At 64.9% G+C, this 12,494-nt stretch overlaps 1 protein-coding gene across 1 annotated transcript; it reads right to left on the bottom strand.

Moving 5' to 3' along the window:
* Positions 1–94: 94 nt before the first annotated feature.
* On the bottom strand, positions 95–11,339 carry KRI1 (KRI1 homolog). Its single transcript, XM_048831441.2, has 19 exons — positions 11,196–11,339; positions 10,749–10,825; positions 10,294–10,399; positions 9,656–9,755; positions 8,991–9,042; positions 8,586–8,635; positions 8,274–8,370; positions 7,957–8,031; positions 6,992–7,108; positions 5,963–6,085; positions 5,476–5,571; positions 4,920–5,090; positions 4,252–4,327; positions 3,647–3,750; positions 3,263–3,404; positions 2,635–2,765; positions 2,239–2,303; positions 1,680–1,775; positions 95–878 (listed from the first exon to the last, which is right to left on the bottom strand). Exons 1-19 carry the CDS (start codon positions 11,275–11,277, stop codon positions 434–436), a joined length of 2,205 nt encoding a protein of 734 aa, XP_048687398.2. The 5' UTR covers positions 11,278–11,339; the 3' UTR covers positions 95–433.
* Positions 11,340–12,494: the final 1,155 nt, after the last annotated feature.

The following is a 12,494-nucleotide window of genomic DNA, read 5'->3' as shown; positions in this document are numbered from 1 at the left end:
GACTCTGGGGGAGGCCGGCCGGCCAGGGGGAGCCACAGCTGGCCCTGGCAGGACAGGCAGCGGCCGCCCCAAGATGAAAGCTGCACTCAGGGAGTCAGAGCACTGGACCGAGGTTTATTTCAGAATCCGTGTAAAAAAGGGAACAAGGCCCAGCGGCGCTGAGGGAGAAACAGGCTCTGCTCCACTCTCTGCCACCAAACACTGAGCCCCACCCTGCCGTGCACCTGCTCCAGCAGGGGAAACTGAGGCACGGAGCCAGACCAGGCGTCAAGCCCACTCCTGGTAGCAGGAAGGGGTAGAGACAGTGACCCCAGCTGCTGGGGAGGGGCGAGAGTTGCCCCCCACACTCAGTTCCAGGGCAGGCCTGGGGCCCCTCTCCCCCAGCTGCCAGGCGACGGCACCCAGCCACGCGAGCCCCCGGCTCTCTCCGTGCTCAGGCCCGGGCGGCTTTTCCCATGGGACCCTGGCGTCCGGGCGCCTTGGCCCGCTGAGTCTGGCGCGCCAGCTGCTTCCTCTGGTGACGGTGGAGCTGGCGCCACTGCAGGCGCCCCGGGTTGAGCCCGTAGGCCCGGAGCCTCTGCCCGCTGAACTCCCGCCCGCCCACCCGCACCCTGGCGCCCAGCAGCCGCCCCCGCCGGCCCCGCCGCGGCCCTGCCTGGGGCCCAGGGGAGGCCTTCCCCGCCAGGCCCCCGGGCTGCCCAGCAGGGGACAGGGTGGGGCTGAGGGCCCCTGCCGTGGGCACCGAGGGCCCCTCGGCCTCTGGGCGCGCGGTTAGCCCGGCGCCGTGCGGCTCCTGCTCCAGCTGCCGCCGCTTCACCTTGTCCTGGGGTTTCTTCCCCAGCTTGGGCCGCGGCTCGTCCTCGCCGGCCTCCTCCGCGCTGCAGGGCAAGGAGAGGGGCCGTGTGAAAAGCGGGGGTTCCCCAGCCCAGGGCATTGTGCGAACTCAGCCCTGCCATGCCAGAGCCACCCACCCCCTGCAAGGCCTGCGGCCCCAAGAGCACAGGCATCGCCAGCCCGGGGGCCCATCTAGCCTGGCATCCAGTCTGCAGCAGGGGCCGTGCCAGTGGAAGGTGCAAGACGCCCTGCAGGAAGCAGCAGAAATAGGATCCCCTCCCACCAGGCAGAGGTCAGGGCTCCTGCCCCAAAGCCGTTCACGCTGTCCATACAAGCGCCCAAACTTTTCAAGCTGCCCAGCTCTTGGCCTCCCTGGGATCATGGAGCAGGGAGTTCCACCGACCCACTGTGCCCCACGTGAACACAGCATTTCCTTTATATGAGGGTGACGGGCTCAGGAGCACTGCCCCCCACCTGCCCAGCCTGCTTCTCTGGGGACAGCATGGGACCGGGGGCACTGACCAACAGGCCCAATCAGCTGCGGGGAGAGGAGGGAACATGCTGTCCGCAGAGTGGCCTCAGTTCTGTAACCCCAGTGCCTTTAAGACTCCCTGCCAGGGGCCCACCCCGCCCGTGCTACCAGCCCCCTGGAGCCCCATAGAATGTGCAGCAGCTGGGGGGGCCCATCCAGCAGCCCCCTGGGACTCCTAAAAACCAAGGAAATTCCCAGCCAAAAAAATATGGTTCGAGACGAGCTCCCATGCAGGGGGTGAGGGTTCAAATCGCACGGCACCGGGGACCCAGCGCTGGCGCCCCCTGCTGGAGCCCAGGCCCAGGGTACGTACGCAGCGGAGAGGGACTTGAGGATCTGCTGCTTCTTGCTGGTGTTCTGGGCCTTGCGGGTGTAGGCAGCCTTGTCCTGGAGCTCCTCCTTCTCCGACCTGCGGGGAGACGCGGGGCAGGAGGGCTCAGATCCTGACCCACAAAGGGGGACCCGGGGGTCACATTCCAAGGCCTCTAATTGGAGAACGGCTGAGAGCCAGAGAGCTGGGAAATGGGAGAATCACCCTGGCCACGTGTGAACGGGGCCTGGACTGTAATCTGGCAATGCTACGGCAGAGCACCAGATAGGGAAACTGAGGCACACACAGAAACCAGGTTTCCTGACTCTGAGCCCTCCCCTCCACCCCAGCTCTAACCTCCACACCTCACTCCCCTCCCAGAGCCAGGGATAGAACCCAGGAGTCCTGTTCCACAGGGCTGTGGGAATCTCGCCCTGCATGTGGTTTCTGAGCAAATCAAAGTCCTGGTATGAAGCTCCCTGGGGCCCAAGGACCCATCTGCTGCCGTCCCATCCCCCACCTCCAAGCGCCACAGAGGAGGGCCAGCCTCCCAGCCCCTCACCTGTACATGCAGGTCTTGCGCAATGAGCACCAGCGGTTTAGCTCCTTGTCATCAGCGGCCAGGATCTGACGGGGGACGAGAGCAAAGTGGGGGAGGGTTCATGGCCTGTGAGGAGCAGGAATCCACTGTGGGGGAGGAGACCCCCCAGGAGCCGGGGATCCAGAGGGGGAAACTGAGGCACAGAGAAGGGACAGGATTGATCCCCTCAAGTCAGAGAGTTGGGGCAGAGCTAGGGAGAGAACCCAGGAGTCCTGGTTCCCAGCCCCCTGCTCTGACCACTAGACCCCACTCGCCTCCTGGAGCTGGGACAGAAAGCCGGGCTAGGCCCAGAACTCTGCGGAGGCCGGCAGAGCACAGGGATGGGTGCTGGGCAGGGAAGGGGCGGCAGGCGGGTACCTCATCGGTGCTGAGGCCGAAGTCGCAGGGCATCACGGTGCGGTACTTGAAGCGGCAGGGCAGGTCGCCGATCACGTCCTCATAGTCCAGCCGGTAATACTCGTCCAGGTACTGCTCGAAGGAGCCCACCTCTGGGGGGGAAATGGTGGGGCTCAGCACAGCCCTGGGATGGGGGCGGCTTCAGGAGCTCCCTGGTCCAGCAACCCCCTCCCAGCCCAAGGCAGCACCCCCAGTACAGCCCCCTCCCACAGGTGATCCCCCATCAGTTCCCCCTCTCAGCTGCGGAGGGCCCTGAGGCAGACCCAGAGGGAGCCGGGGGCTGGGCCCCCCGGCTACAGGGTGCCCTTGGGGCATACCAGGGAGGGCACCGGGGGGCAGGAGGGAGCCTGATCCAACGCAGCCATGTCTTAGCCAGCGGGGGGCACCCCAAGTGCGGAGCCTGCCAGCCTGGGCAGAGCTGCAGAGAGCCATCGTGGGGACACCCAGGGAGGGGGCTGGATACCTGGCAGCACGTGGCTCCTGGTGGGGTGGGAAGGGGGCAGGACGGCTGCTGGGCCCAAGGAGCCTGACACCCCAGGACACCTGCGCTGGAGAAAGCTCCAGGCAGAACCCCCCCCAACCCCCTTACCAGGGTCGAACGGGGGCTTCTCCCGCTCCATGGCCTCCGTGAACCGTGTCTTGAGCTTCCTCTTCCCCAGCAACGTCGGAGGCTCCTTCTGCCGCTTCCGGGGGGGGCCTGGCCGCACGTGGGGGTCGTAATCCGCGTCCATCTGGGGGGACAGAACCGCCCCGGCGGCACCCGTCACGCTTGGCTCAGGGATACACCCTCCCCCCATTACCACCCAGCGCCACGGGCCCCGATCCCCAAGTGGGGTGCCCCCGAACATGCCCTGCTGGCACCACCCCACTGGGGCATGCTCTCTGCTGGAGTCACCCGGCACTGCCAACAGTGTCATGAGTTCAGCGGGGTCTCAGCACCAGCTGGCAAATTCCCTCTACCCCAGGGACGTACAATGAAGTTGGGGTCCTCGCAGTGTGGCTCATAGCTCCCCTCTTCCTCCGGCCACTCGCCTCCCTCTGCGTCCCGGCCAGTCCAGTTGTCCCAGTTCCAGCCATCTGGATCCAAAGGGGAAAGAGACGGTTTCTTTGGAGCAGAATCGTACTCCTACTGCTCCCCCCCCACAACCACTGAGTGGCAGCCACCTCTGGGCTGGGGCGTGGCAGCTGATTTTAACAGCACTGCCCGCAGGGTTGGGGACGGGAAGTTCAGATTCAATGTCCCCTTGCTGCCCCCCGCCGTTTGCAGTGTGGGGCCGCTATGGAGCCAGCCCAGGCGGGCTCCGAGTGGCGTCTGCGTTGTGCCGCGACAGCTCCCACAGAACCAGCCCCTCAAACTCACGCACCCCTCCCAGACAGTGAATCATTTGCATATGTAAATATGCAAATCAGACCACCTCCCTGCAGCATGGGGGTGAGGAGAGAAGTGACCTGCCCAGCTAGTCTGAGCAGGGTGGGGACGGGACCCAGACATCATAGGGCCCAGTGTGTCCTGGATGGTGCCCCCCCATTGTCCTCCCCGCACACGCCCTGCCCCCCTGCCCTCCCCCATCCACCTACCATCCACGCCCTCCTCCTCCTCGAACTGCGGCTTCTCCTCCTCCCCTTCCCCGTAATACTTGGCCCCGAAGAACTTCTGTGGGGTGGGAAAAGGAGAAGGAGCTGAGTGAGCAGCTGGGTTGACTGGGGCAGGATTTCCCCCCCGGGCAGGGGGTCCCAGCCTGGGGAGGGGCTGTGCCCAGTGGGACAGGACAAGGGAGGGCTCCTCTGTCCCAAGGCTGGTCCCCACGAACACCCTGGGCCCATCCCAGCCCCATGCAGGGCTGCATCTCCGGCCCCGGAACGGAGGGGACCGCCCTGCCACTGGGGATGCTGCCTGGTGCCATCCCGCTGACCCACAGAGGAGCCAGGCCAGGCCAGGCCAGGGACATGGGCCCCGGGCCAGCTGGGAGCCAGCTGGGCTTGGCGCGGACATTAACCCCTTGGAGCCCAGAGGGGTGTGTCAGAGTCAGGAGAGGCGAGGGCCTCATGGGGAGAGTGGGGAGGTGTCTGCAGGCCAGCCAAGAGGTGCCGGGTTGGCAAGGTCTGTACCGCAGGCCGGGAGGCACTCAGGCCCCATTTCGGGGTGGGGGTGTTTGTGCTGCAGGCCAGGAGGCGCCAGGCCCCCCAGGGCGAGGTGGGCAGGTCCCTGTCCCCCGGGCGAGGGCAGGTGTGCGGGGGGCTCTCGCCTGCATGAGCCGGTCGTGTTCGGCCGGGTCGAAGGCCCCCTCCAGCTCCTGCTCCCCGAAGCCGACGGTCGCGTTGCCCGTCGCCTCCCGCAGCTTCTCCAGCTTGGCCAGGATCTCCTGGCGCTTCAGGTTCTTCAGCTGCTTCAACTCCTCCTGCTTCCGGGCCTTCTCCTGTGGGGAGGGACTTGGGGTTATTATGGAATGGGCTCCCCTCACTTGCTCATGCCTCCCCCGCGCCCGCCAGGGGGTCCATGCAACCCAGAGAGATGGGGCGGGGGGGGCTCCTAACCCGTGAGAGACTCCCTGTCTGATAGCACCAGCCCCCAAGACCAACCCAAGACAAGAGCAGGGAGAGAACCCAGGCGTCCTGGCTCTCAGCCCCCCCCGTTCTAACCACTAGACCCCACTCCCCTCCCAGAGCTGGGGATAGAACCCAAGCGTCCGGGCCCCCTGCTCTCTCCCCCCATTATTCACTCAGCTCCACGACTCAGGCTGCCCCACAACCTCCAGGGGGTGGAGACCCCCCAGCCCCCTTCACGCTGTGATCATCTCTCACCTTCCTCTTCCTCTCCCTGATCTCCTCGCGCTTCTCCTTGCGCCGTTCGTCCTTCCTGCGCACCGAGCTGGCGATGGTCCGGGGATAAGTCCTCACCTGGGCGGGGTGGGGGTGGGAGATGGGACGACGACACGGGATCCGCGTTACTGCCAGACCCCCCCCCTCCCCACACACAGGCGAGACTCCAGGGCCCCTGGTGTCCTGCACCCACAGCCTGAACACCCCCACCCACAGCATGGGGGACACCCTGCACTGCAGCCCCCAGGCCTCACTCCAGCCAGGGGGACTGGGGCTGCATTGTGTTGGGGTCTCCCAGCTCCCCTATCCTGGGACCCTATCGTGCCCCACCCAGCTGCACTGGCTCCAGAGTCACTCCCCCTCCCCGGGGGAGGAGCATGGTGCCTGGGGAGGGACATAGCGCTTGAGGGGGGAGGGGCAGGGGGAGACAGCGCCCAGGGGGGACACGGCGCCCGGGGGTATCCCTTACCAGCTGTGCATCAGGCTCCTCAAAGCGGAAGTTGAACTTGCGCTCAAACTCCTCCTGCTTCTTGAGGAAGAGCTCCCCCTCGTCCGAGGAGTCCTCCAGCCGCAGGGGGGACACGGCCCCAGGCTCCCTGGGGAAAGCCAACAAGGCCGTGGGGGGGGGTGTCTCCAGGAGCTAAACCCACCCTAGAACCTCTCCTAGGGGTGACGTGACACCCTGGGTGGGTCGTCGGCGCCGGGGATGGAACCCACGACCACGGGATCTAAAGGGCTGAGCTAAGAGCCAGCAGCATTCACCTGCACCACCGAGGACGGGGGTGGTGTTTAATTTGGGGGCCCCAGCCCAGGCTCCCCGCACCATTCCTCCCCACTGCTCTAGCCCTCCCCAGGCCTTTGCCTTATGTTTCCACCTCCCCAGGCCAAGGACAAGTGTCCCCTGCTGACAGCCGTCACCCCCACTCGGAGGCACTGCATGCTTGCCCCCCAAGTTGATTTCAACACGTGCCCCTCCAGGAGCTAGCCATCCCCTCTGGGGGGTGTCTATAGGGAGCTCTGCTCACAGACTATGTTTTCACCCCCGCCTGCTATCCCCAGGAAGCCCCCCACCCCCACGGCTGCCCCCCCACTGCCCCACAGCAGCGGAACCCGAGTGGTTTCTCCTCTTACAGGAGCAATAACCCCCCCGCGCTCCCCCCCCAGTTCCTGCTCTGATTGGCTGGGGTGGCCACACCCACCCCAGACTGGCCAATGGGGCGGGAGGCCGGTCTCCAGGAGATCCAAGAGCACATGTCCAGGCAGCAGCTGGGGCGGAGCCATGACGCTGGGGGCCCAACCCCCACTGGGCTCTGCAGGGCACCAGCCCCGAGAGTCAGGCCAGGCCCCCCAAGTTAGAGACCCCCCCCACCCCCACCCAATAAAACATGGCCCACTCGTGATCTGGCTCCTGGGGTCAGGGGATCCCTTCATCCAGCCAGCCCCAAGGGGCAGGGAAAGGCAGCGGGCAAGAAAGCGTCCCCAGGTGCGCCCACTACACTTGCCTTCCCTCCTCCTCCTCGTCCTCCTCCCTGTAGCCCTTGCTCAGGATGTAGTCGCGTAGGAAGCGCTCCCCGGGGTCCAGCGCGGGGTTGCTCCAATACTCCTTCAGCGGGGCCTGGCGGAGAGAAGACGGCGGAACTCACTGCCACAAGGTGGCGACTGATGCCAGGGCATCGATACGGGAAACAGGAGCAGCCAGGGTTAGAGTAACAGAGTTGGGAGAGGGGTTTTGGACCCCCTCCCGCTTTGGGGCAGGACCCCAACCCTCTAACTCACATGGGTCAGGAGGGACTTCTCCCAGGGCAGGCGATCCCATTCTGCCTCCTGCTCCTACCTCTGAAGCAGCTGGTGCCACTCCCATCAGAGGCGGGATCCCAGGCTAGACAGGCCCCTGGGCTGAGCCAGAGCTGCAGGGAGATGGGGGCGGGAAGGAGCAGATCGAAGGCTGGGCTGGCTCACGCTGCGGCTGTCACAGGCCAGCTGGCCCCGGAAAGGCGTGGGGCTCAGCAGCTCCAGGAGATTGCTCAGCTGGGGGCGGGAGGGTTAGTGGGCTTGGCTGGGTGGGTGAGAGCTCAGTGGTGAGCAGGGGAGAGAGCAGAACAGAGCCCCGAGGGTCCGACGCCCGGCAGGGACCAGCAGGTGCCTCCTGCCTGCGGGCTGAGGATGGACTCTCCAGAGGGGAGACGCCGGAGTGCCTGGACCCTGGGCAAGGGGCCGAGCAATGGGCCAGGGGCTGGTGGACACGATTTGGGTTTTAAATTGGCTGTAGACCCTATTCAGTGGCCAGAAGGGGGCGCTTGTGGGGGTCTCTGCCGGGGGCACAGGCATCCTACTCGCACCAGCCGCAGCCAGCCCAGGCAGCCAGGGGCAGGTCACATGGGACGCTGGCCCAGCACCACAGCCCTGCCCCGGGGTTGGGGGCTCCAACAGCACCTGGCCGGGGGAGAGCGGGCGCCGGCTTACCAGGTCCTCGAGCTGCTGGTCCGGGGGGAAATCCTGCCCTTTGAGCCAGCTGACATAGCCCTCCTGCTCGCGCGCCTGGGGTGGAGATAAGCAGAGACCCCGTCAGCCCCCCCGAATCCAGCCAGCCCAGCAGGAGGTGCCATGCCGTGATGCCCACCTAAGGGAGCCAGCCCCCAGAACCGCATCCCCCGAGCCCAGCCACCTTGACCCCACCAAACCCCGTCCCGGCACAGGAACCGTCTCTGCCCAGAGCTCCCCTGGCTGAGCCCAGGGACCCAGAGCAACCCCCCCTCCCCCCCCCGCCGCCTGTCACCCACCGTCTCCTCCGTGCTCTTGATCCGTTTCTGCAGCAGGGCCGAGCCGCCCTCCCCCGCGCTCTCCTCCCCATCGCTGTCTGCCACGAATGGCCGGAAGCTGTCGGGACGGGGACGCCTCAGGATTAGCAGCAGACACTGGGGTTCGAAGCCACGGGACCCCCCCATCGACCTGCCTGGCTGGAGTGCTGAGCACCAGCTGCCCCGAGCACACCTACCCCTTTGGGGGCCCTGCGTCTGGTGGGTCCCCGTAGGGACTCAGCCTGGTCACCCACACACCCCCCTCTGTGCCCCACACCCCATCCTCCCCCTCACCTCTCCTTGATTCGCTTCTGCTCCTCAACATAGCTCTGGGAGGCAGCTCTCTGCACAGCAAAGGAAACAGAGGGTTAAACTTGGCACCGGTCTCCAGACCCCAGCCCTGAGATGTGGCCACCTCTGGGGTGGGGCATGGAGGCTGTTTATACAGGGATCCCTCCCCCAGGGCTGAGATGCGGCCACCTCTGGGGTGGGGGCCAGCAGTCTTTCAGCAGCTATGCTGCAACAGCATGGGGCAGGAAGAGGAGAATCCTATGTCCCATTGATACCACAGGTGGGGTTTAAGGAGGAAGAACAGGCTCTGTAGTGGGGAAGGCTTCCCTGGCACCTCCTCCCCCCTCTCTCTGGGCAGAGATACAGCCCCTCCCACCCCGAGAAGGCCCTTTCCAAGCCACTCCCCACCTTCTGTCTTTCAGCTGCTGCTTCCTCGTCCTCCTCATCCTCCTCGTATTTGCTGGAAGAGGAAAAAATTGGTTATTTGTCCGCTTCAGCCTTTACGCAGCCCCTGCGCCACGTCAGCCGCCATCAGGAGAGGAGCCAGGCACCCAATTCCGGCTACATCAACACTGCCATAGACCCACAGCTGCCTGCCAGAGCAGGACCGCTCAAACGCTGCACTGCCCTTTCAGCGACAGGGCAACCAGGCCTGAGCCTTTGGCCGGTGGGCTCCAGAGGGAGGTCAACCCTTCTTCCGCATTGTCCTCAGCATACACCTAACACCTGAAGTGCCGCATTAAGCCAATGGCTATAATCCAATCGCAGGCTTCAGGGCCTCAGCCAGTCACTTGCAGGGGTCAGGAAGGGATGTTTTCCCCAGTGCACAATAGGCCAGATATATTCTGGGTTGGGTCTTTTCCGCCCCGCCTGCCTCTAAAGCATCAGAGATTGGCCTCGGCTAGAGATGAGATACCAGTCAGTGCAAATCAGGGCTCTGAGCTGGGACAAAGCATCCTCCATCTAAGATGCGTGGCTGGTGGGTCTTGCTCACTTAAACTAGCCTTAAACTCTATGAAATCACCCCTCCAGGGACCTCTGTGGCCCAGCCCAGCCCAGCCCCCGCTCCTTACCCTTCCTTCTCCAGGATCACCTTTCTCTCGTAATCCTTCAGGTACATGGGTTTCTCCTTCCTCTTCGGGGCCACCTCCCTCCCGCTTTCTGACAAGGAATCTGAGGACAGAGCCACAGCCCAGCTCAGTGCGGGGAGCCAGGCGCTCCGGTCAGGGGGAGGTAGCTGGACGCACATGCCAGGAATTTGGGTGTCCTGCAGGCTGGGAAGGGGAGTCCCCATAGATCAGGGATCCAGACCCAGCCCAGCATTCCTGGCTCAGGGACCCCAGCCATGGGCCTTGGGGGTGGGGGCTTCGGGAATGGAGTACAGGCAGTGGGGGAGGGGGTCCCAGCTGGGAATTAACCCGGGGGGGGCAGGAAGGGGATCCCATGTGGTGTGTCCCTCCTAGGTTACTATGGCAAGGTGGCAAGCTGCCCATGGGAGCCAGGACCGTGCCTCTGGCTCCAGCGCTCCCCCCGGCACAGCCGGGCAAAGGGGGAAAAGTTACTGTGACCAGCGGGTCCCACCTAGGACGATACTTCCTGCCGGCAGCACCACACCGTTAGGCCAACGCTGCGGCTCTGATGGGGGGGAGCCACTGGGGGCAGGGAGAGAAGGGGAAGACTGCACAGCACACACGGGACGGGGAGACATTACTTGCTTGGCTGTAGAAGGTGGCATCTTTCTCGTAGATCCTGGGGTCCTTGGTTTTCAGCAGGGCCAGAGTGCGATAGAAATCTCTGTCTTCCAGGGGGTCCAGCTCCTGCGGAGCCAGCGGGTTAGTCAACAGCGACCCCCACCATTTCTCTGGGGCTCTGTGTCTAGCACTGACCCCACCCCACAAGGCACCAAGGGGCAGCTCAGCGTTATCCCCAAAGGACAGAGGGGGAAACTGAGGCACTGAGAAGGAAAGTCACTCACCTAAGGGCATAGAGCCAGTCAGTGTCAGGGCCGGGGCCAGAACCCAAGAGGAATCCTGGCTCCCAGCCTCCTGCTCTGACCCACAAGCCCTCCCTCCCCTCCCTGAGCTGGGGATAGAACCCAGGAGTCCTGTTTTGAAGCCACTCCGCATTCTCAGGCCCACTGACCCCCAGCCTCCATCCCAGGCTCACCACGTCATCCCCACTTTCCTCCGATTCCGAGCTGGACTCCTCACCGGCCCCCGCGTCGGCCCCATAGCGATCCTGCACTGGGGTGGTCAAAGGCAGTGGGGTTAGCGGGGAGCTGGGGGGGGGGTCTGCAGGTACCTATTCCCCTCTCCTCCAGGTGCCCCACCCGCCCCAACTTTGCACCCCCCCCAGCCACGCCCCACTCCCTCCTCCAGGACCATAGAAGGAGGGGGGGGTGTCTCTGGGTCAGGGCAGGGGGCTATTCGCTGAGCTTGGGGGCAGCCCAGGACAAGGGGGGGCTGCAGGGGCAGATGTTATGCAATGGGGGGGCGCTGCAGGGACAGGTCCCTGGTGGGGAAAGGCGCCCTGGGGGTGGGGGGTTCCCCAGGCTGGGGTCGGGGGACCCCCCAGCAGGCCCCGCCCCCTCGCTAGGCCCCGCCCCCGGCTCACGCCGCCGCAGCTCCTCCCGCCGCCGGTAGCGCCCGTAGCGGGCCGCGAAGCCCGCGTTGATTTTCAGCCCCGGCTCCGGCATCTTCCTCGCCCACCACGTGGGCGCCGGGCACTTCCGGGTCGGGAGACCACGTGGGCAGGCCAAGGGGGCGGGGCGCTCGCCCCTGCAACCCCACCCCCCCATTTAAAGGGACCGCAGCAACCTGGGGCTGTCACTGAAGACAGTGTCCTCCCCCCCCCCATCAAACATCCCCAACCAGAACCCCCCCCCAGGACACCCTCTCCCCCCCAGCTCTGCCGGTGCCCCTCAGTCCCAACCCAGCCCCCCGGCCATCCCAGCCCCAGGTGCCCCTGTGTATATAAAATCTCCCCACTGTATTTTCCACTGCATGCATCCGCCGAAGTGAGCTGCAGCCCACGAAAGCTTATGCTCTAATAAATTTGCTGGTCTCGAAGGTGCCACAAGGCCTCCTTTTCTCTTAGCAAACCCCTGGATCTTAGGTAGTTCTCTGGTTCTTACCCCTGCAGTACCTGAGTGCCACAATCAGGAGGTAGGGCAAAGCTATTGTACGGGGAAACTGAGGCCCGGAGAGATTTTTTTTTGGACCTAAGCTACTTGCTCCAGGCCACCTGGGGTCTGTGGCACACTCTGCTGGAGGGAGAGGTGCACCGTTCGGGTTCACCCCACAGTGAACTACATCACTGGGATGCAGCAAAGACAGAAGAAAGGGGCCTGGGGTGGGGGGGGGCTGAGGAGCTGCAGCTGGGAAAAGCCTCTGTCTCTGGTAATCTCCTCTCAGCTGCTTGTGGCTTCTGGCACTTGCCACAGGCTGGGATGTTGTGAAACAGCCCCAGCTGGGCCTTGGGCTTTTGCTTTTATTTTTTAAAGCTCCTGGCAGCAGCCAGCTCTCCTTTCTCCTCCTCTCCTAGCTTGGAGGCTGGGCTGCCCCACCCTGGCCTGGCAACAGGCACCCAGCTAGCGTTGCCAAACCCTGGCTTCCTTCCTTCCGTTGCTGTGTCACTACGTGCCACACCCAGAGGCTGGGCCCAGGCCGCGGGGACAGCCCGCCCGATAAAGCGTCCCTTGCAGCGTCACCTATTGCGCAAAGATCTCTGCGGAGACCCAGCCAGCCCTGGGAGCAGAGACAGGCCTGGGAGCTTGGATCCCCACCCCACGAATGCCAGGGCGGCCCCTGCTGCGCCCCCCCTTACAGGTTCCTATAGCAGCATCTGAGCCAGGACAGACACCCTCCCTTGCAGCAGGAACCTCCAGGCCAGTAGCTGGGAAACCAGCTCCCC

This window comes from Caretta caretta, chromosome 20 (assembly GCF_965140235.1).
Source record: "Caretta caretta isolate rCarCar2 chromosome 20, rCarCar1.hap1, whole genome shotgun sequence".
In the NCBI taxonomy this organism is placed as follows: domain Eukaryota; kingdom Metazoa; phylum Chordata; order Testudines; family Cheloniidae; genus Caretta; species Caretta caretta.
Note: the sequence above shows the minus strand (reverse complement) of the source record. Positions and strands in the feature narration are given on the sequence as shown.

What these genes read in the sequence shown, in the direction of transcription:
- KRI1 (XM_048831441.2), bottom strand. Translation starts at nt 11,277, where the DNA reads ATGCCGGAGCCGGGGCTGAAAATCAACGCGGGCTTCGCGGCCCGCTAC. An exon ending in AGGAGCCTGATGCACAGCTG is followed by an intron (nt 5,572 to 5,962) that starts GTAAGGGATACC and finishes CACCCCGCCCAG; the next exon opens with GTGAGGACTTATCCCCGGAC. An exon ending in GCGAGGACCCCAACTTCATT is followed by an intron (nt 3,405 to 3,646) that starts GTACGTCCCTGG and finishes CTGTCCCCCCAG; the next exon opens with ATGGACGCGGATTACGACCC.